At 50.8% G+C, this 26,894-nt stretch overlaps 1 protein-coding gene across 18 annotated transcripts in view; it reads right to left on the bottom strand.

Annotated features, from left to right (window-relative positions):
- The window catches only part of PTPRT (protein tyrosine phosphatase receptor type T), a 951,833-nt gene that overhangs the window by 25,994 nt on the left and 898,945 nt on the right, over positions 1–26,894 (bottom strand). For 9 of the 18 annotated variants that reach the window (XM_074318303.2, XM_074318304.2, XM_074318302.2 and 6 more), the window contains 9 exons: positions 26,571–26,647; positions 18,287–18,323; positions 16,827–16,924; positions 14,466–14,525; positions 13,637–13,753; positions 9,130–9,284; positions 5,638–5,773; positions 3,786–3,935; positions 2,130–2,303 (listed from right to left, as the gene is read on the bottom strand). In XM_074318303.2, coding sequence (XP_074174404.1) covers positions 2,130–2,303; positions 3,786–3,935; positions 5,638–5,773; positions 9,130–9,284; positions 13,637–13,753; positions 14,466–14,525; positions 16,827–16,924; positions 18,287–18,323; positions 26,571–26,647 — 1,004 coding nt within the window. The remainder of the gene's footprint in view (positions 1–2,129; positions 2,304–3,785; positions 3,936–5,637; positions 5,774–9,129; positions 9,285–13,636; positions 13,754–14,465; positions 14,526–16,826; positions 16,925–18,286; positions 18,324–26,570; positions 26,648–26,894) is intronic. The other 9 variants (XM_074318307.2, XM_074318310.2, XM_074318314.2 and 6 more) reach the window with 1 other exon arrangement.

The raw sequence follows: 26,894 nt of genomic DNA, 5'->3' as shown, positions 1-26,894 counted from the left end.
TTCCCCAAAAGCCAAACTCTACTTATAGACAGCAGGTCGTTGAGCCATTTCCAGCTACAGAAAAGAGACCAGGCTTTCAGTGTCAAGACTTGGGGTTCAGACCCCTGACTCCACCATTTCTGAGCTAGTTGACCTGGAGATGGTCAGGGAAATACTCTGACACTCAGCACCTCATCCAGAAAATGGGGATGGTCGTAGCCAAATGCGGGACCAGCCAGCAGAAGTCCAGCGCCCGACATGATGCCCAACTCCCAGGGAATGTTAGTTTTCTTCTTTTCCCCCCATTTCTGTGATAAATGCGCTATTAGGCCAGCACGCCTGACAAAGCCTTATCTGAAAATATGTTCGAGATCCGTGCTCCTGCCGGGTTTCGGGGATCAGCCGGCAATCCATTTCATGGATAACATCATCCTTTACCAAGGAAACATTAAAAATTAACCCAGAGGACTTCATATTTTTCTGCTGGGAGCAGAGCTGCTATGGTTACCAGATAATGCACAGACTGAGCTGGAATACAGATAAGGACTTTTTTTTTTTTTTTTTTGGTAAGAAAGGCCAAGGCCCACATGATGGCTCACAGGAGAAAGAAATGCCCTGTGGACAAAGAGAATACCATCAGCCTGAGAGCTTGGCAGAAGGCACTGGACTCCCGGCAGCATCGAACCTACGAAGCGGAGGCCAGGAGCACGTTTGACCCTTGCTTCGCTGAAGAAGGCGGGGGTGGGGGCGTGAGGGGAGTTGGGACAAGTGGCCGACAAAGCTAGGAGGGACTTGGAAGTGTGTACAGCCTCAGGCCCCATTTCTTACCACACACATGCACACATACATATACTCCTTGACCTTGGAAAGCTCTAAGCTAAAGCCAGAGGTCTTCCCTCCACATCCAGCCACCTCATCTGACCAGGACAAGACGCCTTTGCTTCCCGACACAGAGCCAGGGTTTTCATGGAGGACCTGGGCATCCCATGGACAGAGGCCAGGGCAGGTCCTACTGAGCTGACGTAGCCACTGACACCCTGTCACCTCGCGTCTTGGAAAGGAAGTTTCAGGAGGCTCAGAGAAGTAGGGGGTCTTGACCCCAGGAGAGGGTGCCCCCATGTTCCTGCCTGTTCTGGGTGAGATGGACAGTCCACACAGGCTGGATGGAGGTGACCTCACACATGCGTGGGGCGGGGGACCTGGAGGACTCATTCCCCATCAGGCAACAGTGCTCTCCATCCTGGGGACTGGGAGGCAAGGTGTCTGAGTCTTGTTGGATTGAGAAAACAGTGCAGAGGCTCAGGGAATGAATTCTAGAGTGTGGGCCAGGCGTCCTGGGCTCCGGCTTTGCCACTAGCTCTCTGGGTGGCCTTCAGCAAGTCTCTTTCCTTCTCTGGCCTCTACTTCTTTTTCTTTTTCTGAAAAGTACAAAGATGAGACTAGCTGACCTATGGTTCCTTCCTGCTACAACATCTCTACATCCCAGAAGCAGAGGGACAATAACTGGAAGTAGCTAGAGGACCCAGGGCGAATCATACGAGTCAAAAACATGAACCCACTGGGGCAGGGACATAAGCCCCTAATCCCAAACCAGGTTGGAGGTGCCCTTTTGGGACCTGATGGCGAGAAAGCAGGAGCTGGTGCCCCCAACAGAACAGTCAGGCTCCTTTTGCTGCCTCCTACCACACATCCAATAACCATCTACGGAGCACCTACTAGGTGCTCGCCTCTGCACAGGGAACCTGCCGGGGAGCCTCTGGAGGGCAGCACCGAGGTTGTCACCGTCGTGTGTTCCCAGGACAGGCCAAGGCGGGGCTTGTGGAATGTTCCCTGAACTGAACTCAAGGCTGAGAGCGGCTCTGCCAGCAGCAGAAGCAGGTATTGGACAGGCCTGTAGCCACGCCATGATGTCATGGGAGCCAGTTAAGCTTCTGGTTTATGGGAGCAAAAGAGCCACGAGCACAGCTTGTATATAGGTTTGGACAAGAGCTATCAGGGAAGTACAGGCCCTTGGGGCCAGCAAGATCGAAAGCAAGGAGAGGCGGGCCGAGGAGGGTGGTCTGGGTCCTGGGGCCCAGCTGCCTCCACCTTGGGGAGAGGCTTTGGCCTGGATTGGCAGCAGGAGCGCTCCCTGGCGGGGCTCAGCTTACATCCATCAGTGCTGCGTTGATGTAGTTGCTGGATTCTCCATCCACCGAGATGAGGAAGGGGAGGCAGCGGTCCAGAGGCAGGACATCCATGCTTCGATTCTTATCATGGTTCCGGGGCAGGAGCCCGATGCTGCAGTCCTCGGGCCGGACACGGGGTGTCACGATGTTGAGGGTCTGTGGGTGCAAAGGTGGATAGACAGACACAGCTCAGACGGTTGCCCCGAAAAGAGGGATGTGCAAACTCCCTAACCCCCCATCTCCATCCTTCAGGCTGGGTGCCCCCAGGGCCTTCCCCAGGACTTGTTCCTCTTCTGTCGTCATGTTCCATCTCTGCTGGCTGCTCCAGGCGCTGTGCGCTGAGAGCCTCTCCCGGCGGCTGTGTGACACTGCCACGACGCCAAGCCTGCAGGGGCAGCACTTGTGCACACAGACACAGACACGGGCTCCCAACACCTGCCAACCACCTGAGCTGAGCGGCTCCTCAGCCAGGAGGTCGGAAGGTGGGGGATGGGAGCTGGGGTCCTAATGAGTGTTAAACATCACTTGATGTATCATCGAATGAGGAAAATGATTTTACCAGCACGCCTCTCAGAGAGCAAGCTATTTGAGAACGGATGAGCTGCTTGGATGAGCTGCTCAGCATGGGTGAGAAACCCCAAGGCAGCAAGCTCCAGTAAGTCTGGAAAACATCAGGGCTTGTGTTCTGCAGAGTAAGTGTGGGGCCAGAGCTGAGCTGCCCCAGCCCGTACACCAGATGCTTTGTGCGACCACCAGGGGTCTGACTTCTCCGTCCTCCCCTCATCTCAGCGTTCAGTCTCCACTCCGAATCAATAAGGTCTGTCTCTTGGAAGCAGCACTTAGGCATTGGCCTGGCGGGGGTATTGGCCCATGGAACCGTGGGCTCAGCATCTGCCCTCAAGTCCTGGAGCGTCCTTGTTCCTCCTGCCTGTCTTCACCTCCTGTCACCCAGACATGACCCTGGCATGGACTTCGGGACAATGGGCCGGACGCTGGCTTTGCCTTACTCAGTGATTCACGTCCAGGCCTCCAGACCGAAATTGCCCCCATTCTGACCACACGGGCTCCGAGGTGCAGATCTGCTACCCCTAAACTGTGCTCTAGGGTGGTGTGTCTCAAACTTGAAGGAGCAGGCAAATCGCCCAAAGACCTTATTAAATTGCAGGCTCCCATTCATTAGGTGTGGGAGGGGCCCAAGATTCTGCATTTCTACCAAGCTCACAGGGAAAGCCGATGCTGCCGTTCTCCAGACCCCACTTGGTGTCATGAGGCTCTAGGATACACTCCAACAGCACAGAAACATTGAGAAAACCCGAGTTCCTTCAGGGACACAGGAGCATGAAATTCACACCTACCTGTGTGTATACACTCGTCTCCATCCACAACCTGGACTAGAACTAAAGAAGACCTCTGCTCAAAAGCATAGTCATAGTTAAAAACAAGTGTCAGCATCACCGAGTGATGGGTCCATAGTTGCTCCTGGCTGTTCATTTTTGTGTTCCGGAATCCCCTGTGCAGTGTCTATTGCTGCAGACACCGGAAGTGCACACACATATCAGTTCTCACAAAGAAAACCTCACGAGTGTGCTCAGGGCCCCTGAAGTTGGCTGGCTCACTGAGCTTGGGATGTTCTCATACCTGAAATTCGTCTTTGATTTGGCTGGAGTTGGTCTGGGGGTCCAGCCTGCTGATATTGTAGTAGAGAGAGCGGAACTCGCACACGGGGATGGCGGTGTTGCCGCAGAGGCACGCTTCCAGGATGGCGTCGTGCACGAACACGTACTGCTCCTGCAGCGCCAAGGGGAGAGGGGATAGGGTACCAGGCAGGAAAAGTGGCCTGGGGGTTGGTGTCCACGTTGAAGCCCGTGGCTGTGAAGAACGGGCATGACGTATGTTGCAGTATCACCACTCTCTATCCTAAAAGCTGAAGGGCCACGTTGCCATGTTTATTAGTGATTGCCTGAGCTACGGTGAGTTTCGCCCCTTGTGTAAGATTAGGGACAGTGTATCTTGGGCTCACTTCCCAAATAAACCACTTATCCCCATCTCCTTGTGTCAGGGTCTGCTCCAAAAACATGGGCCACCCCTCTCTGCCATCTCAGTTCTTTGCACCTGCTGTTCTCTTCTCCTGGACACCGTCCCCCCTTTCCTACGTCTTCAATGTGTCATTCCCTCTGGACGGTCTTCTCTAAATTCACCAGGCTGTTACTTCCAGGCCCTTAACGCATGCTTGCTGGGTGCCTGTCTTCCTGCAGAACTTGGCCTGTCTTTTTCTACAAAATGCTTGTGCAGACGCATCTATTTGACTGTCTGTTCCCTCCCCCCGCCCCCACCAGAGAGCAAGGACCACAGCGTCCAGTGCCAGCCAGCGAGCCTGCCTTCTGCATGCAGGAAGCTGAGAATAGATAAAGCAGCTTCTCAGCTTTAGCAGCCTGAACACTGGCCTGTGGGAGTTGGCTCAGAGCACACAGCAGGGTCCTATGTGCACAAGCCTGTAAGTGGGGGCATCCTCGCAGAGCCAACAGTGACTGGCCATGCCCAAAGCTGTGGGTGATTTATTTCCCTTTGCAGGGCTGACGATGAAAGAGGCTCTTATCTGCCCTAGCGGACTGCTTGGGCACCTGCAGCCTTACTAGAACCAGAAGATAGGCTGGTTACAGGAATAACAAACCATGGCTTCGAGGAGTAGGACAGGAAGCAAAGGCTGTGTAGCAAGAGGGTATGTATGGTTCAGAGGACAGAGCATGGCCCTTGGGGTCACACGTTCTACCCTTGTCTAGCTATGTGAGGCTTTGGGGACACAATTTCTCACTTTCTTCATCTGTAAAATGGGGGTACTAGCAGGATTTACCCCATAGGGTTGTTAGGGGGAGTAGAAATAACACTCTGAATACAAAGAACCTAGCATGATGCCTGGCACATAGTAGGTGTTCAACAATAAAGACGAACCCCTCCCATATCCCTCAGGTCTTGGGCTCTCTGACCAGAAAGAGAAGTACCTGAAGGCCTACCTCTCCCTTAAAGGAAGGGGCTGTGTGTTCTCTCTCTTTTCCAATCCCCAGCTCGAGAACTCAGTTACATCAATGTTAAGCCATTCCTGCAGTGACTGAAGCAATGCTTAGCACAGAGTAGGCATTCGATAAATGCCAATCCTTCCTTATCTGTCTCTTCTCTTTCACCCAAGGCAGGCATACCATTCAAAGACTACCTGAACATTGCCATTCAGTCCCTGCTTGGATGCCCTCGGAGACGGGGAACTCACTACCATTCCTCATTGGTGGAAGTCCCTGCACTGGGGGACCTAAGGGTTGGCAGGGGCATCCTAGCTCCTACGATGGCCTCAGCACAGCAGGTCACACATTCACTCCCTGCCATGTCGCCCACACCCAGGTCCTGTTCTATAGAATGCCAGCAGCCAGGGGTCTCTGCCCTACTATGCTTCTTGGCCAAGGCTGCAGGAGGCTGGCCAGCTCAGTGCCCCAGGACTCACCTCTGTCTGCACCAGGTTGACCCTCTGAGCCCGGAGCTCGCGCACACAGTTGAAGATGTCCACCACGCCTTCGTTCTCGGCCATGTCGAGCATGGTATCGATAGCAATGAAGCAGCCAGTCCTCCCGGCTCCAGCGCTGGAAGGAAGGCCAGGGTCTGCGGCAGGGAGGCTGGGGTGGGGCCAGCCGTGCAGGGGCCCCTCGTATTTAGCCCTGTCCCCGAGGGCCCCGCAGAACTCACACGGAGTAGCCTGAATCTCCACGCTGCCGGGAGACCCTGAACAAGTGGCTTCTCTTAGAGCCCCACTTCTCTCTCTTGTAAAATCGGAGAGTAATGCTTGCCTCTGGGGCTATTTTATCAGGAATGGCTTATTTCTGTTGTACGCATTTAGCAAACACTCATTTAACACTTACAAAGTGCCAGACATTGTTCTGTGGGCTTCACCAAAGTTACCTATTCATTTTTTCCACCCATTTCACAGGTGAGAAAACTGAGGCACAGAGCGCTTACTTTGCCTGAGGTCACACAGCTGGGTAGTGGTGGAGCTAGAACTGTTACCCAGGCAGTCTGGCTCCAGAGTCTGTGCTCTTACATTTCCTCTCTTAATAACAGTCAGAGCACGTAATGCATGCTCAAATAATATGTATGCACGCTGTTTCCTCATTTGATGGATAATCAGCCTATAAGATGCCCAGCACGATGCCTGGCACGTTGGAGATGTCTTTCCTCCTTTCCTCCCCCTTCTCTTTTTTTTCTTCTTCAGTAAACAGGTTGATAGATGGAAGCAAAGAAGGAGAGACAAGACAGAGTAGAGACAAGGTGAGTGAGATGGCAGAAACTAGATCCCTGGAGCTGTCGCAAAGGCAGAGGGTGAGTCCTGAGTCCCATGTCCCATGCCCTCGGTTTGGTTCCACTTGCACCTGGTTTTCCAGGATCACGAGGCAGGAGCATCAATAAACTCAAACAGCTGACAGTCCCGAGACTCTGGTCCAGTATCAAGCCTCCAGATTCATACTCAATTCTGATCGCTGGGGGCTTTCTTAGGAAAATCTCAGACCAAGTACAAAAATGGCAAAGGAGCCCTGTGAGACCCCATGGATCAGGGCCGGCCCTTCCCAGCTCTGTGCTGGGTTCCAACATCAAGGTTGTGAGCTAGAGACAAACAGAATATTTGCCTCATATGCATACATAGTTTTGGAAGTGAAGGCCAGACTGCCAGGGAGCCACGCCTATCTCAGCGGCATTTTCACATCTTGTTTCCCTCATGGACACAAGTGTCTTTGTGTGACAGTGTGGAAATGAAAGGGACTGCCAAGAGGAAGAGCGATGTGACAGGCAGGACAGCCATACTGGCTGATCATAAATCCGAGGAGGACAAGCCAACGGGGACCGTCCCTGACAATGACCTGGAAAGCAAATCCCTGGAAATCCATCCTCGGTGATCTGGAAAGTAAACCCATGGGAAGGAGTCTTCACCTATGGTACAATTCCATGATTTGAATTAAGTCTGACTTGGATTTGCCCCAGAGTACTCCATTGCCCCACTAATCCAGACCCCTACAAGGGACCCAGCTGGCTGGGGCCTCGGGGGCCAAGAGCCACTCATCCATGTCTTCTCTGAAATCTCTCGACTTGTTTTAGGGGAAAGAACTATCTTGACTCGATTTTGAATCTTGGATCCACCGCCAGTGGACAAGCTGCCTGGCGCCCATGAGCCTCAGCTGGCTTCCACGTGTGACATGCCTCCCCGCAGGGTTCTCGTGAGGATCGAGCTGTGTTTACACAGCAGTAAGCTCATGCCACTTGCGGTCAGACCCCTGGGATCCAATCCTTGTTCTGTCACTTACTAGTGACATGACCTTGGGTAAATGACTCAACTGCTCTGGGTTTCGATACCCTCATCCATAAGATGAGGCCGATAATAGCAAATAGACCCAACCATCAACAGCATGATACATGTAAACTGTGTGAAATTATGTTGAAAAAGCATAATGCATGTAAAGCGCTTTGCCCTGTGCCTGGCTACATAGCAATTCCTCAATAAATAGCTGTTACTTATATTCAACAAGTATTTATTGAGCACCTATTATACATTAGAGACTGGGATTGGGAGTGGGGATAAGAAGGTGAGTAATACATGGTTCCCATCCTGAAGAATCAGCAGTCTAGGGAGGGAGCCAGTGTTAAGGGTAGAGAATAGTGATATTTTTAAGTGCTTACGATATGTCCAGAATTCTCTTAGGCACCAGTATATGTTAGCCAACCCGTTCAATCCTCAAAGAGTCTCAGGACTGGGTGCCACTCTGCTCACGTGCATGGAGGTGACTTGCTGTGGAGATAGGACATGGAGGCATCCTGCAAGGAGGGCCTGGTAACTGTTTGCCATGGTCTCCCTTTCTCCGTTACCCTGCTCTGGCTGCTGTTTGGGACACAGGACTTGGGGACTAACATTCTATCGTCCTTGGGTTGTCATGAGATGGGAAGCAGAGAATATATGCAAAATGCTTAGAGAGCACAGGGGATATGATGGTTATCACCTCCCTCTTAGTCCTCAATTGCCTCATCTGTGAAATGGGCTTTTTAATTCTCACCTCGACATTGTGGGAAGGGAAAATGGATGCCGTGTGAGAAAGGGCTGGCTCTGACGCATCTACAGTTTCTAGAATATCCTTGACTCAAAACCGGGACTGAAGTGGCTCTGCTTGGGCTGGCCCCTGGTCACAGTGGAAAAGACAGGCACTGGGCAGGAGGGGTGGGGGCACACGCTAGTGGCCTTCAGGTCTGGACGTCCATCCCTCTGATTCCTCGTGCCTGTGACATGACACTTCATCTCCATTTAGAAGGATCAGAGATGTGCCCATCATTCCTAACGTGATGTTCTAGGTCAAAGTTGAAAATATCTCTTCTCCACGACAAGGTGAAACCTGACTCTGTCCATGTACTCTCTATTAAGGACCCTGCAGGCCAGAGATTGATTTCTAAACAAATAGGATTGAAGAGAAGCACGCTTTCACCAAGGCACCCCGTTGCCGTGTCAAGGAGCTGAGGGCGAGTGTCTGGAGAAAAGCATGCCAGACATCCCAGCTCCGCCACTGGACACCTGTATGACCTGGGCATAGTGTGGACCTTCTCAGCACCTCAGTGTTCTTGGCTGTAAAATGGGAATGATAATGATGCCCACCTCTCAAGATTGGTGAGAAGTAAATGAAATAACATGGGTAAAGTACACACGTAGTACACTGTCAGTGCCAAGCCCTCCTCCCCAGGGGGACTGACTATTTCAAGGCAATAGCGATAAGGACGGCTACTGCTACTCATACTGTTCTTCTTGTTAGACCCGGGGATCCGGGTCTTATTAGAGGGTTGGGATAGCGGATACAGGCAGGGGAGTCTACAGGAAAAAAACCAAAGGCCACAGGGCAAGATGGTATCTCCCTCCCCGAGAGCAGAGCTGCAGAGTCTCCCTTGTTTAGGGTGGGGGACTTTCACTTACCTGCAGTGGACCACTATGGGCCCAGCTTCGGGGGGGTTGAGGAACTTGACCTGGCGGACGAAGCCCAGGAGGCCAGTGGCATAGCAGGGGACGCCGTGGTCAGGCCAGCTGGTGAAGTGGAAGAGGCGAAGCTCCCGGATCTCGTGGTAGCCTTTCTGAGGAGAGAATGGGGCTCTGTTCCTCCAGCTGTTGCCCCCACATGCCCCACCCAGCACCCACAGGGAGCCAGGGCGGCTGCACTGAGGAATCCGCCTCCCTCCTCTCGGGGAGCACAAGGCTCTCAAAGGGTTAACAGGTGTTACCGCTCAGAGGGATTCTGTGATCTGTTACCTCAGGGAACTTGGGAAGTAGATACAGTGAAAGTGATTGATTTACTGCAGGACTTCTCAGAGCCTTCAGAGTGCTAATATATATTCTCAATCCCCAAGGGAGCATCCTAACACCCCCAGTGTTTGCCCAGGGGACCCTCTTTTGACAAGTGTTTCATGGAACTTGTATGCAGCAGGACTGTTGACTGTAAACATCAAGTTCAAATCATTTCCAGTGGAATACAAGGCCTTGAGGTGATTGAGGTCTGGTGTCCTTTCAGTTTTCCAGTCCTGTCTATGATAGTCTCCATGGCTTTCAAGTAAAAATAATTGATCAGACTTCTTTATGAATTAGATTCCTATTTAGAAATGTAAGCGATGGAACACATAAAAGCAGCGCTTCTCTGACTGATGGGCGTGGTGGGGCCCAGACCTGATTGGTTCCCCTTCCCCTCTCACCACCCCTCACACAGATACCCTCTAGGCCAGGTGGGGTCACACCTCTGAGCCTTTGCTTAGACAGTGCCTCTACCTACTTTCTCCTACTTAGCAATCTCCTGGAGGTATTTGGAGAGCACTGAATAGGAAGCATGTACGATTGTTCGTTCTTTCAGTTAAAGAATATTCACGGAGGGTTATCTGTGCCCAGCCTAGTGTTAGTCACTCGGAAGGTGAAAATAAAAACCACAGTCTCTAGCTTTTGAACAGCTCATGGTCTCATTGGAGGGGGAGGTTCCTAAATGGATAATTCTATGAAGGGGCATAAAGGAGGGTCAGCATACCCCATCTGGGGAGAGGAGAAAACAGAGAAGACTTCCTGGAGGAGGTGATGCCTGACCTGAGTCTTAAACATACTCATCGTGAAAATAATGGCTAACATTTATTAAGCATAGATTATGTACTTGCCACTCTCTGAACACTGCAGTGTATTAATTCACAGAATCCTTGTACCAATCCTCATATTGTTATCTCCTTTTTATGGATGAGGAAATTGAGGCCAAGCAAGGTTAAGTAACATGCCCAAGGTCACAAGATTAGTAAGTTGTGAAGTTGCAATCTGAACCCTGACTGTCTGGCTCCAAGGCCTGCAAACCTAATCACTATGATACGCTGAGGGTTACCCAGTTGAAGAGATAGAGGGGATCCTCGTTAGAGAGGCAGCACAAGTGAAGCGTGGGGTCAGGACTCAGCATGATACGAGCACAGAATCACAAACAACCTGGCGCATCTCCAGAGGAAAGCGAAGACTGGCGAGACTGGATGGCAGGGTTGGGGATGGAGGCTGGGCAGGTGCTGGATCCTGGAAGGCCTTGAATTCCACTGTCAGGCCTTGGGACTTCCTCCCAGAGGCACCGGGGAGCTATGGGAGGTGGCCTAGACGGTTGCATAGAAGGGGCTGTGCAAGAGGCTTGCATTACAGGCAGATCATGCCGGCTGCTATGTGGGTGGATTTGGGTGGGTGGGTTTGGGGCTGCGTAGAGGACACTACTGGTGCCCACCCAGATCCCATTTCCTGGGCCAGTGCACCCCCTACCCCCAGCTACTCTGAGTCTTGGCTACAAACAGCTCACAGTTACCCCCTTCTTTAGAGAACGCTCTCAGCCCAACAGGAGCCAGGTCCCCTGGGGTGGGGGTGGGTGGGCAGCTGGCATGCAGTGACTGCGAGGAGTGTTAGAGTGACCAACTGGCTTTGTCAGTCTGCCCAGGATGGAGGGGTTTCTCAGGACGTGGGACCTTCAGTGCTAAATCCAGGATGGTTCTGGGCAAACCAGGATGATGAGTTACCCTAATGAGTGTCCAAAAGGCCTCTTTCCTCAAGGTGGGATCAACTCTGTGGTGCAATCCACGCCCCAGAGCTCCCGGTGGGTCAGGCTGAGACCACACTGTCTCAGCTCCTTCCTGTGCTCTGTTCTGCCTCCCTCCGTCCCCTTCTCCTCAGAGTTGTCCCTCAACATGTCATCGAGGGGACCGGAAGCCCTGCCTCAGGCTCAGCTTCTCAGAAACCCAAACTGAGACACGGCAGGACGAGAGGCAGAGAGCCGCATCGCAGGCTGCAGCAGCGTCCAGGTGGGAGTGAACAAGGGCCCGGATTAAGGCACCGGTGGACCAGCTGAAGTAGGAGGAAGGTTTCAAGAATACTTGGAGTTTTTCACTTCATCCTCTGAATCAACTCAGCCTCGGGAAGCCCTTGTTCGAGCTCTCACCGCCGGTGCTGTGACTATTTATCGAGGGTCCTCCCTCCCTAATGGGACTCTACTCTCTTCACGGGCAGACACTGCTTCCTGTTTATTATTTCTGGGTCCCCAGCCCAGGAACTGATTTTGAGCTCATAACCCAGGCAGCGTTTGCTGAGCGCCTGCCTGCGTACTTGGGAGAAGAGGCTGGCTAAGTTGAGTTAATTCTCTGAGACCCCGGGTTGGACAGGGGTCTTTCAAGGATGTCTTCCTAAGGGTAACATCTCCCCTTGTGATTATTTGAAAGAAAAACAAGAAGATAATCTGAGAAAGGACTATGACTCCACAACTTGCTGGGCTGGCTGCAATTTTCCAAAGCCTCCTGATGTTTAGGTTCTGGGTACCATGTGGGCCACCACGTCCCCAGTCACCCATCTCATTCCTGGCAGCTGCAGGAGTGTGGCCTGCCAGTAATTCACAGAGGCCCCCTGTTCTGGAGAAGTGTCCTCAGCTGATAGGAGCCGGACCACCCTGAAGGTTACTCCTCCATGCCTGACTGAGGCAAGGGGGCCAAATCTATGGCGTGGCTTATGCTCCGGAGGCCTCCAGGAATCAGGCCTAGGCTAGACTTACCCTCCCCACCTCTGCTTCCCTCTCTCCCTTATAAGTTTCTCTTGGGAGTTGTTCTTTGGTACCCCACATGTACCCGAATCCTTGTCTCAGGTTCTGCTTCCGAGGAACCGACCTAAGACCACATGGATGGACCTGTTGTTTTCCTCCTTGCAATGGAGGGGGCGCCCTCCCCTTCCGGCTCTTCACCTGAGTCTCCAAATGCAGGCCCTTAGGAGCACAGGGGTGTGGGAGCAAACATGACCCACAGCCATGCGTGCGAGCGCCAGCTTTGGCCCTTACAAGGACTTGTCAAACCTCAGCGGCACGGCTCTCAAAGCACCAAAGTCCCCAGTGCGTCTGTGCCCTCAGGCCTCTGGTCCCTTGGTCCTTTAATGCTGTTGTTTTTAGAACATGGCACCTGTGGTGCAGTGGAAGTGACAATGAGCTCTGCGTCAGGGGCTGGCGTGTGAATCTTGGGTCAGCCACTTTGCAGCTGGGCAACTTGGGACAACCACCATCAACGCTCTGTGCCTAATGTTTATCATCTGTAAAATGGGAGTAATAATAGTATCTAACCTCAAGAGGTTGTTGGGGGTATTAAATGAGTTCATTTACGCAAAGCATTTAGAAAGGCACCTCGTTTAGTAAATGTCAATACATGTCAGCTATCATAATAGTAGTGATAGCATAACAATGGTTCTGTAATAATTAAATTATAAGGATGACAGTAATTTGCAGTCACATTCTTCCTCTCAGGCTCCTGCTACCCGGGCCTCCTTTCAATGCCCAGACCAGCGTTTCTCAACCCCGACATTATTGACATTTTGGGCTGGATAATTCTTTGTTGTAGGCACTGGGCCATCCTGTGTATCGCAGGTTGTTCGTTAGCATCTGCGGCCTCCACCCTCTAGATGCCCCTCCATCCTCCATCCTGACAACTAAAAATATCTGTGGGTTTTGGCAATGGTCCCCTATGGGACAAAAGCACCCCCAGTGGAGAAGCACAGGTCTAGAACATGCCAGAGTCTTCTTCCCCTTTAATGCTGCATGTTTCTTTCCCTCTGCCTGGGATGGTATTCCTCATGCTCTTCCCTTGGCCAGCTCCTTCTTCTCCTTCATCGTCTGCCTAAATGCCTCCTCCTCCAGGAAGCCCTCCCTGACCACCTCATCTTCCTGTCTCCACTCATGGCATGTTCTTTCATGGCTTTTATCACCAGGCGTTATTGTTCCATCCCTCCCGCTGGAGGTGGGACTCTTTGGAGCTGGAACCACATCTAACTCGATGGCAGATCTGTCTCTGGTGCCATACACAGGACAGGCACAGAGCCAACCCTCGCCCACTGAGTGTCCTGAGTGAACAAACAAGCCGGTGTGCCTGGTGGACAGGCTGCCCACAGCCCCAGGGAAGCTTACCTTCTGGACCGTGAAGGTGCGTATGACGTATTCTGCTAGGGGCTCTGTTTCAATCAGGGTGACTTTAATGTCTCCGTAGACCTCAGTATCATCTGGCCAGTACCGCACACACTTCACCTGTGAGGAGGGATGGAGATGCGGAGGGATGAGCAGGTGGCTGGCTGAGTGGGTGTAGCCGCCTCCTCTGGCCTTCCCGGTCAAATCAACCCAAGGGTGACTTTGGTGGAATCCCAGTCCAAGGGGTTCTCAGCTGGCCAGGGACTGGCCAAGTGCACAGGCCAGGCTCACTCCCAGAGGAACTGGAGCCCTTAGGAATAACGGTAGTACCTTCGTTTGCAGAGCTCCTTAACATTTCCAAATCCATCATCACACTAATGGATCAAATAGATCTAGGTGAGGTAGGCAGGTGGTGGGATCCCCAATTTACAGATGAAAATCCTCCTGTTCGGAGGTTTGGTGACTTGTCCAAGGTCACTTGGCCAGTGTTCTACCTTTGGCTGAATGGTGTATCAGGCTGGGGCATCTGAGTGTTATCAGCTGAGCAGAGATGAGGCATCAAAGGTGGGAAGTAGTGAGGGGGTGAAAGCAGAAGTGGTCGGGAGAAGGACATTACTATTAAGAGCTGGTCATCGGGGGCTGGAAGGAGAAAGGCTCTTAGTTGGGGAAAAGATGGAAGGTGCTGGGCTCAGAGGGAAGTGTGCCACTGCTCTCTGCCCGGGCGGTGGGTGCCGACGCTACCAACAAGCCATTCCCACATGTGACTCTAAGTCATACTCCACAGCAGGAAAAAGAGATCATCGTTTGCCCCTTAAAAGAACAAAAGCATTACCATTCCGGGGGACGCCGCACGGCCTAGAGTGGCATTTCCCACAGTGTGTTCCGCTGGGTGCTAATAGGTGTTAGGTAAAAAACAAGAAACAAAAAAACAAACAAAAAAAGGTTTTGTGGTCAAATGAGCTTGGGAAATGCTGGGTTCAACAAAGTTAAACAGGCCATTCTGCTATAGGACTACTCGGCTGGTTTAATGTGCTAATACTGGTGTGGTTTGCGACTCTCCAACAGGGGTAAAGCGTACACAGCATTTCCCAAACGTATTTAACCATGGAACCCTCTTCTCACTAAACATCCCGCAGACTAGCATCCCATGGAACCCACTTAGGGAAACGCTGGTAGAGCACAACAGGCTTTGGAGGCAAATGGATGCATTGCTTGGTTCTAAGACTCAGCAGCTGTGCAACTTTCAGAAAGTGCCAAAACCTCTCTGAGCCTCAGCTTCTATAAACGATAATAGCTGACGCGTACTAACTGCGTACTACGTCTAACACAGCTGTCTATGTCTTTTTACGAATACGTGTATTCTTTTATTCCTTATCACTACAACCATAGGAGGTCAATAGTATTATTATCCCCATTTTACAGATGAGGAACCAGAAGGAAAATTGCCCAAAGTCAACTGTTAGGAAGGGATGTGGCCAGGATACAAAGCCAGGGCATCTGAATAATGACCAGGAACACTCTCGTACGATCCTTGTGAGATAAAACCAAGTAATGCACAGCAGGAGCAGGCACAGTGCTTGGCTCCTAGCAGCAGTTCCCTTGAAAGATTGCTCTCCTGTCCCCTCCCCATATCCAAATTAGATTCATGATCCATCCATCAAGGGAACCTGTCACCAATGTGCGATATGTTATAGAAGAGGCTGGAATTTGCCCCTGAATTCGTAAATCCTGGGCTGGCTTTTTGTCCACAGTAGCCAGAGCCTGGTCTTCTGCCCCTGGGGAGCGGTCCTGAGTGGAGGAACCACACACACGAAAATGAGAGTGAAGTCGATTGGCGATCACGCCCAGGTTCTGGCTGGGAGACTTCAGGGTAGTTATTGTTCTCTCTTGGTCTGTTTCCTCATCTGTAAAACTGGGGAATGTACTCGATAAGAGTGAGCTTGAGGATAAAGTCTCCCCTGGCCCTAAATTCCTATTAGGCCATGAGACATCCACGGCCCTTTCCTGGTTTATGACTCACTACCCAGATTCTCCCTTTCCCATGGTCTTGGAGGCTAGGACTCTATATTAATGGGGTATCTGGCTCTTGCCAAAACAGAAACTTCCCTGCCCACTCTTTAGTTAGCTCATACGTAGAGGGGCTCTCTTAATTCCAGTGTGTGCGTGCGCCCTGCCTGGACACCCAGCAGCCCACTCACCCACCCACATGCCACCGTTTACCAAGTGGGCAACAGCAAGCTGGGAATAGCAGTCCCATTTCTAAGCCCTAGGGGTCGCTGAGGACACCGTAGGAGAGAGTCTAGATAGAGCAGAGTGGGAGACCAAGGCCTGAACCCTGAAGAAGATGGAGGTTTAGAGGTCAGGGAGCAAAGGTCAAATGCTGCGGAGAGGTTGAATACAATGAGAAGAGGGAAGTGGCTGTTGGATTTGCCAACATGAAGGATGTCGGTGACGTGGACAGCGGCACTATGGGTGGGATGGAGGGAGGAGCTACGTTGGGGTGGGCAGAAGAGAACAGGAGTGAAGACACCGAATCTGCCTGTGAGTCTTTCGCGTTTGGCAGAAAAGTAGGGACAAGAGAATCATTTTCGTTTGCCTGTTTTATATTTTTGAGGGGGAACGTACTCAGGCTGTTTGTATGCAAACATCTAGCCACGAGAAAGAATTATTTTTCGAGTTGGGGGGATAGGGGGATGAGAAAATTCTTGAGCAGGATCTGTGATTCAAGGTACTAGAATTGCCTTTGAAAGGGCAAGAGTCACTTCTTCCATAGTATTAGGCTGAGCCACAAGAAACGGCCACTATTCTACCATTTGGGGTCCACAAAAGCAGCCATTTTTTTTTTTAACAGTTCAACCTGATAATAGAAGGGAAGAATGAGAAGATGGTTATAGACAGAAGTAGGATGGTAGCTTTGTGGTGTGAAGATGGCAGAGTTCACGGCTGATGGCTTTCATTTCCTCAAACTATGAGATGGTCATCAATGGAGAGGGAGAGTGGAAAAAGGCATGAGGAGGGGCTTGGAGGGAAAGGACATCCTCGAGTATAAAACAGGAGTGAGGATTTCTCCCTCGTAGATGACGATGAGGGTAAACTATTGAATAGGAGGCACTCGGCACAATCCACGGAATAAGACATGCTCAGAAGTGCAACGCCAGCACCCCCCATCCAGGGGACTGCAGGAGGGGCTTACCCGGCCCACCTCCACGAGGTTTGTGACCATGACGATGCTGGCTGAATTCTCCTGCCAGATCATCCTCCAAAAGTCCTTTACGGTCTCCTGCATTGGACCTGCCAACAGAGAAGGCGATGACGGAATCAACAACTGCCAGTGCCGGGAAGCAGCCGCGAGGCTGGTCCTTCTGGTTGGTCGGTCACGGCTCCCCATGGGTGAGCAAGAGTGAGGCCAGAGGATCCTATTGGGACACCCAAGTAGCTGAGACCGAGGCCTGAGGCATAGGACATCAGAGTACGGATGTGCACACCACGTTCCAGGCTTGCAAGGTCGGCAGCATCCACGGAAAATGTTGGCAGCTTCTCCTTTCCTCACTTGTGCTCCTGCTCAGACCCTTTGCACCAGGAGCCCCACTCTCACCCTGACGCGTCACCTTATCTGGACTAGATTGTGGGTTAAAAATATAGCTTACGGGAATTTTCATTAAGGGAGTTTCAATCGGGTTTCAGCAACTCAATGAGAGAAAGGAAGGAAATTGGGGTAGGGAGGCTGGGAGGGCAGAGAGCCGAGAGCCAGGAGCCAGAGGCTGAGAGCACAAATAGAAGATGCCTGGTTTTGAGCTTGTCAAATACTAGAAGCATTCACCTGGGGCTCATGCAGAAAGGGGGCGGGGAATAAACAAGGAATGGGGGATAGGATCTGAACATCTAAAGCAATTTCCTTGGAAATTCCTCTTTCAATATCCTGGGCCTTCATCATTTTTAAAATTATAAGAGTAACATGTGTGATCTAAAAATTTGAGTACTGTTTTTCTGACTATAAATATACACATACATATACGTGTATGTATTTACTATAATAAGCATCGTATCCATTGTATGGTTCCCATGCCCTTAAACATTCTTACCCAGCATGTTTTTCATAGCTGCATAATTTTCCACACTAAGGAAGCATCACACTTTAACCAATCTATCAATTGTTGGGCACTTAAGATTTTTCACTTTTTACCTATTACACATAACAGTGTGAAGAGTATCTTTATACTCTTTGTCCAAAATGTATAATTATCCCTAGGAATCCCTCCTGGAAGGTTTGAGAAGTATGATCATTTTTCAGTCTTCTGATAACATACTGCCAAGTTGCTTTCTAGGACAGCTGGCAGCCTCTCTCTTCTGGGCATACAGCCATCAAGATAAAGTACCCTCAGCTCCCTTTCTGGATGGTGGGTATCAATGGCACATGCCTGAAGCTGATGCTTTTGGTCTGTCTGTCCAGCCTGACCATTTCCTAACGACACCTCCTTTCTCTCTCACTCGTCACCGCCTGCCTTCCCAAATCAAGGAACAATGTTAAGACCCCTGGAAGCTCTCCAGCCCTACTCCTATGCAACTTCTTTGCTGGCAAAGAAGAGGCATGAAGCTCATACGTTTCCTTCAGTGAAAGGCAAGGGCCACGTAGAGGAAAAGGAGGGCACTGACCTTGAGTTGCAATGTAGTGCCGAGGTCGGTGGTAACCCTGGGTAAGAGAGAAAAGCACAGTGAAAGCTTGCAAACAGCGCAATATCAGTGATGAACCTTTCCAAGACCTGACGTCTTCACAGGCAAAAAGAGAATAGCATTAGACATTTCCCAGAGAAGGGGCCCACATTAAATAAGATAATGCATACAAAGTGCCTCGTAAATCACTAAATGTTAGCTACTACTATGTAACTATAGTTGCCAGGGGCCCATACAGGCTCGTCTTGGAGCCAGTGGACTGGGAGCAGAAACTGGGTGGGTATCATTCATGCTCGTGCACCCCGAAAGAGGTAGAGAAGGAATTTTGGGGCTTCTGTGGGACATCAACCACCAAAAAGTCTTTCCTGAGCCATGACTGTATTGAGAACACTGCACCAGGCCCTGTAGGGTACCCGAGAGGAGAAAATAATTGCATTGTTGGCTCCTTGCATTAGTGACACTTCGAAAAAGAATATTGGGATGGATGCTATACTGCCTCTCTGTGAGACATGGGTGGGCTTGGAATTGAAGTCCCGTTCATCGGGGAGAGACCCTGTAGGGGTGACCTAGAGACTGATAAAGCCACTTTCTGATTCAGAGAATCAGCCAGTTTCTGATTTCCGTGTACGTTTCAGAAGGCTCTAATAGGCCCCGCTGGGCTCTGGTGTGGGCTTACTCTGTCGCCCCCCAATCCTCATTACTGGTGAAGAGGCTGAAGACAACCTTCTCTTCTGCGGGCAGGGCACACATGGAAGGTCCCTTTTCTTGTTACAGAGAGGAAGTATATCATACTGGGTAGGAGCACAAGTTTTGGAGACAGATCTGCCTATCGTATACATAACATTGAACGTAACTAGCATTTACTGAATGAATAAATGAATGGATGGATGGATGCATGGATAAATGGAAAAAACAAAACAACAAAACAGAGATACCAATTATGGAGCTTGTTGGGGGAGAGGTTCTTGACAGCCCTGAAATCCACTTTCCTCTATGGTTAACCATCTCAGGAGTAAATAAGTCCTACACTTTGAGGAATGCCTATTTTTGCTGTAAGCGCTGGTCATCAGTCTTTCTGCACTGTTGAGGTGCATGAGCTGCCTCGAGGACCCCTTCTTTGGGAACTGAGCCAGAAGTGCCATCTGTATGGTGAACGGTGAAATAGACATGGCATCTCTGAAGTTCTGGTTCTGATTCAGAGACGAGTTTCTGAGTCCCCTGTGCATGTCTTTACCTCAGTTTTCCACTTGCTCCATAAATACTTAGCTAGTACCTTCTAATTACTGGGCGTACTACAGTCATGCTTGGGTGGACTGTTGGTACCCACAAGGCCAATATTATGACCAGAACTGTTGGACTAACCATTAGGAATCAACAGCTCCCCCTAAGCACTTTGTTTGAATATTCCTGTCTTCTTACGCTGTCAACTTCTTGAGGACAAACAGTGCCTCCTAAGTTTTAAAAAACTTTCCATGGAGCCTGGTACAATGTGAAACTCAAGCGCCCAGGGCCAAGAAACAAGCTTGTTGAGAGACCAAGTAGAAAGGCAGCCTGGCCCGGTGGTTACGTGCAGACTCTGGACCTCACTTCCTGGGTTTGTAATCCTGGCTGTGTCCCTTACAGGCTGTGAGGTCTGGGGCAAGTTACTTAACCTTCTGCCTCAACTGACTTTTTGCTGTTAAATAGGGGATACTAGGATTTACATTATAGCATTGCTGAGGCATGGGAGGTAGGAAGGAAGGGGAGAGGTCTGAAGAGCTATCTGTTCATCCAAGTCAAGATGGATAGGCTTTCCCAGGCGCACAGGAAGAATGAGACTCTGGGAGTTTCTTTGAGGAGGTTTGGGAACAGAAAATGGTACCGAGAGTGTGGAAAGATGCGGGCTGTTAAGTCCACCCTGTTCTGTCATCGCATCATCACTTCTCACAGTGTTCGTCCTCCCTAACCTGCGCCATGGCACCAGCCTCTTGCCGGCCTCCCTGCCTTCAGTCTGGTCCCATAGCCCACCGCCTTCCTGCCAGAGTGACCTTCCCATGCACATCTGATTACGGTATTTCCCCACATAAAAGCCTGCAATGGCTCCCATTGCCGGCATAGTAATGTCCAAACGCTGTAGCTCGGGACTGGTCATCCATCTCCATTCTCATCTCCAGCCTCATTTCCAGTTGTCCCTCTCCATCTCCGCCCACAAACACATGTACCCTATGTCCCAGCTTCCCACACCGCACTTCAAAAGAGACCTCCTTCCTGCTGAGCGGTCCTGCAGGACTTTCTATATGCCCAGTTCACACTCTTACAACATGTACCACCCTAAGTTTTTGTGCTTTTCTCCTTCTGGGCCACAGGGCACCCAGAGCTGGGTGCAATTTTCAGCAAAGGCTGGTTGGTGGCCTTCAGGCATGAATATGTCTTTGAGGTGAGACTGAGGTACTCCCTTAATGCATGGGTTGGAAGACCAGAGCCCCTCTGGAGGGAATTGATTTGGAAGATTCTCGTGTGCTTGGAAGTCAATGGGATGAAATTCTGAGCAAGAAATTCACATTGCAGTTGTGGGGTTAGAGGACTTGGGTTCACCATTTTGTTCATTCATTTGTTCGCTCAATCATTCAATATTCACTCAGCAGGTATAAACTGAGTACTTCCTTTGATGCACAAGGCACTGGAAATACAAAAGTGACCCAGATGGATGTGGGCTCTGCTTCTGAGCAACTTACAGACATTAATAAACTGGGAGAAGGGAAGATGGGGCGGGGGAGGTCTGTGGAGCTCTCATGGGGAGCCACCTCTGCCAAGGAGGCCAGAGAAGTGTTCTCTGAAGTTGTGGTGGCTGAATTGCCTCTCGACATCCCTGTTCTTCCCATTTCATCCTTTCAGCAATAGTCTCAGCTTTACTACCACTCTCCCCACGGCTCACTGGCTGTCTCGCTCTTCTTCAGAAACAGCAATCATGTTTCTGTCTAGAGGCCTTAGCACTGGCCATTCCCTGTGCCTGCTGGGTCTGTCCCCAGATCACTGAGCGGTTTGCACTCTCCCTCCATCCAGACTTCTGCTCTGCTGTCAGTCACCTCCCCAGACAGCCCTTCCCTGACCACCTGTCAGCCTCTTTCTGCTTTCTCTGGTTTACTTTTTTCAGTGCACAAATGGCATACCATTCTTTGCTTATTTACATGCTAACTGTCTATGTCCCCAGTTGAACGGGAGCGCCAACAGGCAGGGCTATGCCCAATGAAGTCTGCCTGGGCCACCAGCCTTGTTAAATACATATCGAATGCATGCATGCATGCTGCATGCCTGCCCCCGTGCTGCATCTGAGTAAAGAGACTCTCTCTGGCCTCTAAGAACCCATACAGTCTCCGCAGAGAAAACATTCTAACCATGAACGACACTCCTCAGCCATAGTGATAAAAGGTAATGAACTGCTCAATTGGGGCTCCTCTGGGGATTTGCCCGGAGCTGGACAGAAAACTTCCTAACCTGAAAAGAACTCTGACTTCATTTAAGTCCCACCTATCCAGCACGCCGATTGACTGCCAACCAGCCCTGAGCCTGCCTCCATCTGTCTGTGAGCAATGGGAAAGCAGTTTGCATCCAAAACGCATTTATCTCACTCTGCACTCATGCATCTGTTATTTACTGGGGACCCAGATACGATATTTATTTCCAGACTGGTAATTTATAACAGATTCAAGTGGCCAATACATTCTCGGGTGCGCAGACAAACCTGCCAGCGGGGTGGTTCAGACGGTAGCGGAACCATGGCCGCTGGAGGCACAGACAGGGCGGGCCCCATCCAGCTCATTATCCACACGGAGTCGTTTTAACGGATTGTCAAGGTCCAGTTGTGGATAAATGATCCTATGGTGGACAGGGAGTTCTTTAGAGAGCTGGGAGGGTTTCAGCTGGGGTGGAGGCCAGCACAAAGAGGTGAGGAGGAGATAGCACTGACTTCCCAGGAATCCCCATTGAAACCCCAGGGACCCTAACTTTGCTGGAGGACACAGTAGGTGATTCTCCCACCCTCCACCCTGTATTGGGAACTCTGTGCTGGAGGGTGTTTGCACTTGCTGTGTTCTCTGTCCCTCCATGTCCCCACTCTTCCCTTCCAAGCTCTGCTCTGTGCCGTGGAGGCTGACCTGCATGGATCACACCATCAGCTTCCTGCCTTCCGGCTTCTAGTTGGTGTTGGTCCATGGGGAACAGAAGCAGGAGCTCAGAGGCCTGGAGGAGCTTGGGGTGTATGTTCTTTCACGTCCCTCCCTCTCAGGTCACCGTGGATTGGCCTTGACTCTCTGTCAAAGGCTACGGCTCCTATCAAGGGAGCTACAGCTCTCCTTACAGCCACTCTCTCCCTCTCTAGGCCCGGAGCTCCCTGCTGTTGCTTGCCTGGGTCCACTGCACCCCACGCTGTTCCCATCCTGTTGGTTTCCCTTAATCTGTTTCCACCCTTGTTAACCTCTCCTGGGTTACTCCCTTTGAGCGAGCCTGTTTCCCAGTGAGGCCCTGACAGATAGATACTTTACATCATTTATCAGATGCTTCTGGGGTGGCACTATTATCCCATTTTACAGATATCAGAACGAGTAAATAATTTACCCAAGATCATAAAGCTAGTAAGCTGAAATGCCCGGATTCCACAGGCCCTACAAGGACTGAATTCATAACGTGGGTCTTGTGAGCCCTTGACCGTAACCACTGAGATCCAACACATATTAAACATCACATATGAAGGTAGCATCTAGCAGAGGCTGTTTGGCCGCTCGGCATAATCTACTCCTTAAAGAGAGAGGGAGAAGGTTGTGGTGTGTCCTAGGTGGGCAGAGAACTGGATTCTAGCTATATGACCTTGAGGAAGCCTCCTACCTTGACTTCTGGTCTCTTTTCCTACTGGCTTGCAGGATGCCCTATCATGATAGAACCTGGCAGAAAGGGCAGGCGTTGTTACTACTGACGTTGCCAAGACTCACTTGCATTTCCAGGAATCTCATGTGTTGCCTATGAAATACCACAGCACGTCCTGGCTCTGCATTCAGACGCTCACTCACCTTTGGACTGAGTGTCTATCTAGAAAGCTAACTTTGCTGGAGGTTATTAGATGACAAATGCCAGATATGGCAAGTTGGGCCAGCAGACCCCACGGGGGCCATGGCCGCAGGGCTGACACATCCATTCAGTGGTAGACGAGGCCAAGGGGAAACGGAAGGAACCAACTCAATCTGGTTCAGCACGTGCAGGCCCAGTGCCCTCTGTGTGCTGGATGCACAGTGATGCCCGGGAGGGGGGTGGGGGTGGGGCAGGAGGAAGAAACGTGGACTAGGTGTCACGTGGGTCTGGTTCGTCTTCTGGTTCTGCCGCTGACCAGCTGCATGGCCTTGGACGAGCTTTGCAATCTCTTTAAATCTCAACTTCTCTATCTGGAAAGTGGCTGTGAGTGCCTACCGTGGAGGGCGATTGAGAGGTCTGGATAAACAGGCTCATTTCAAACCACCCATCGTAGGGCTCAAGAGAGACTCACTTCGAGTTACGGGCTGTTGTCCTTGCTTTACTATTATTATTAAAGCCAGCAGAGCATGGTGGGGAAGGCACCCCTGATGCACACTCCTGCTCCCTCCTCTCTCACCTCCTAGCAGTGTGATCCTGGATAAGTTATACAAGCCTCAGCTTACTCACCTGGAAATGGGACGTACCAGCACTTGCTTTGTGAGGTTGTGATACTAGTGAAGGTAATGCTGGTATATGAGAGGTGGTCAACACTTCTTAGGTTACTATCAACATTTCTTGCATGGCTGACTCTTATTCATTGGCTGAGGCAGCACTGTGTCACCTCCTCCAGGAAGCCTTCACAGACTACCTCAACTCCCTCTTGAGGCTTTGATTCTCCTTTTCCCTCTAGCCCCTGCTCTGTGAGGGTCTCTTTCCTAATCTGACTCCCTCCCCAGACTTGAGTCCTCTGTGAGGTCTGTATTTCCAGCACACTGAGGAGGATTTGCTCAGTGTTTGTGAAATGAATACTAATACGTGAGGGAAACGCTGAAGGTATGATGGGTGAGTGCTCAGAGTGCTTTCTCCAGGCTGGAGACAGGCTGTTCAGAACTGTCCGTCTGCTTGCGAACATTCCTGAAGGGCCGAGATGGCAGAGACTGTGCCTATCTCGACTGAAACTGAAGCTCCATCCCCAGTACCTGACCATATGTAGGCCCTTTGACAGCCAGGGTCCAGGCAGGGAACTAAAAACTGCTCCATGTTTCAGACAGAGGGAATTCAGTATCAGGAGTTGGTTACACAGGTGACAGAGGAGCTGACATGCCAAACCAGGAACAGCAGGGCAACCCAGAAATCCGCAACAGCAGGAGAATGTGACCAACCCTACAACTAGCAGATAATGAGAGACAGAGAAGCTACCAGAGCCCAAGAGCTGGGGCTGCCTGGCAGAGGCTAGCACTCTGGTGGGCCTGCTTGACGGACGCTGGAGGCAGCCGCCCAAGGACGCAAGAGAGGAGGAGAAATACGCTGGTTCTCCTTCCTTTCACCTTCCAAGCTCCCATTAGCGCCTCACTTGAAAGGGTCAGCTTGCTCTCCTTCCTGTACCACACACACACTCACACACCGACACGCACACTCTCACACACTCACAGACACGCACACTCATATACACACATACACACACTCACACACACACACATACACCTACACATAGTCACACACACTCATACTCACACAGACACACACAGACACAAACACTCACATAGACACACTCATACACTCTCACACTCACACACACACAGACACACACATACACCTACACATAGTCACACACACTCATATACACACATACACACACACACACATAAACACATAGACACACTCGTACACTCTCACACACTCACACAGACACACACTCATACACACAGACACACACAGACACACATTCTCACACAGAGACACAAACATACTCATACACACACGCACGCACGCACACTCATACCAGCAATACAAAGCAGAATGGGGAAGGACAGGAATAGATCTGAGGACAAACAGGCAAATAACCACTACAAGACTCAATAAATGTTTGTTGAATGGACGAGTCATCTGGTTCAGCCGAGACTATGGGGAATTCAAGAGCATGCCAGTGCACTTTACAGCTTGTCTGTAAAAACACTTGAGAGTCAGAGAAGCCAACGTGGATCTCTCAGCCACTCGTCAAGGTCTCTGGGCTCCTAGCTGAGGTCCTGAGAGGCCTGGCTTCCATCAGTCCTGCTGGCATGTCCACCAGGCCTCAGGGGCCACGCTCTCCCTTTGGAAACTTTCCCACGTCCATGGGCACCCATCTCGATTCCCGTTGTAAGTAGCCCCTTTCTCGATGGCGTCTGGAATACTGAAGCAGCCCCTTTCCTAGCTGGGTGTCCTAATCCCAGACTCTCTTCCCTCTGGTCTCTCTTATCCCTGGTGATACATAAGTCATCCCAAAGCTCAGCTCTTTAATCCAAACCATTCAATCGCTTTTTCTTGCCTACAGGATAAAGTCTGGCGTCCTAAGTTTGATCATCAACCACCAATGATCTAGCTCCAACCACATTTTCCATTATTCTCGTTACGTACTCATACTGACCTGTCACATAGCTTTGCTTCCAGCTGCTACGTCTCGGCTGTGCTGTTCTAACCAGACTCCCATCTTCCCTCTCTTTGATTTTAAATTCTACCAGCGCTTGAAGCTTTGGTTCATATCACATTTTTGCATTCCTGATGGAAGAAGCCATTTCCCCCTCATCTCTGAATCCCTGTAGCATTTTCTCTGAACTGATGACACGTAAATCACTTCCTAGTTTGCCCTGGAATTACGGATGCGCACAGCTCATCCTCCTGCTCAAGTTTTAGAGGGTAGGTAGGACCACGGCATTTTTAGCGTTATGGTTCCCATAGCATCCAACAATCAGTAGGCACGTTTACATTTTTGTTGCCTACATGGCTGTACCTTCGAATGAACAAATGGATGGATAAACAGAACCTACACAAATGAATTAGTGGGTGAACACACGACTGGCATGAGTCCTGGGTCTCCTGCAGAGCAGGCTACTCCAGCCAGCCTGACAGAGGATGCAGCTTTAACTGGATGATTAACTTGGGTTACACTAATTATACAACTCAGGAAGGAGCCAGACAGCTCTGCACGTGTGCCGGCGAGGCCACCTTCTGGGGAAAGGCTGTGGGACAGCCATAGATCATGAGCCAACCCCAGCCCCGGGCTGCCCAGCCCCAGGAGGACCCTCACGTCAATGTAGTTGGCGTTGATGTAGTCAGAGTGTGGGTCTCCGTCCAACACCAGCAGCCTCACTCGGGAATGGTCATCTGCAGAGAGAACAGAAAACAAGGGGAAGGGTGAGAAGGGGCGTTCGGGGGAGGTGCCAGCCCTGTTCTCCTTTAGCGCAACCATTTATTAATTACTGCACACCGAGCATTGTGCTACTTTGGGACACCCTCTCCTCTCACCCCAGCACCGCCCTCATCCCTTATCCTCATTTGCAGGTGAGGAAGTTGAGGCTCAGGGAGATTGCTATGCCTTAAAAAGGACACGCGTGCACTTCTCTTTTTTCCA

This window comes from Rhinolophus sinicus, chromosome 13 (assembly GCF_057876585.1).
Source record: "Rhinolophus sinicus isolate RSI-liver-muscle chromosome 13, RSI-T2T, whole genome shotgun sequence".
Classification (NCBI taxonomy): Eukaryota; Metazoa; Chordata; class Mammalia; order Chiroptera; family Rhinolophidae; genus Rhinolophus; species Rhinolophus sinicus.
This window is presented reverse-complemented; position numbering and strand designations above follow the sequence as displayed.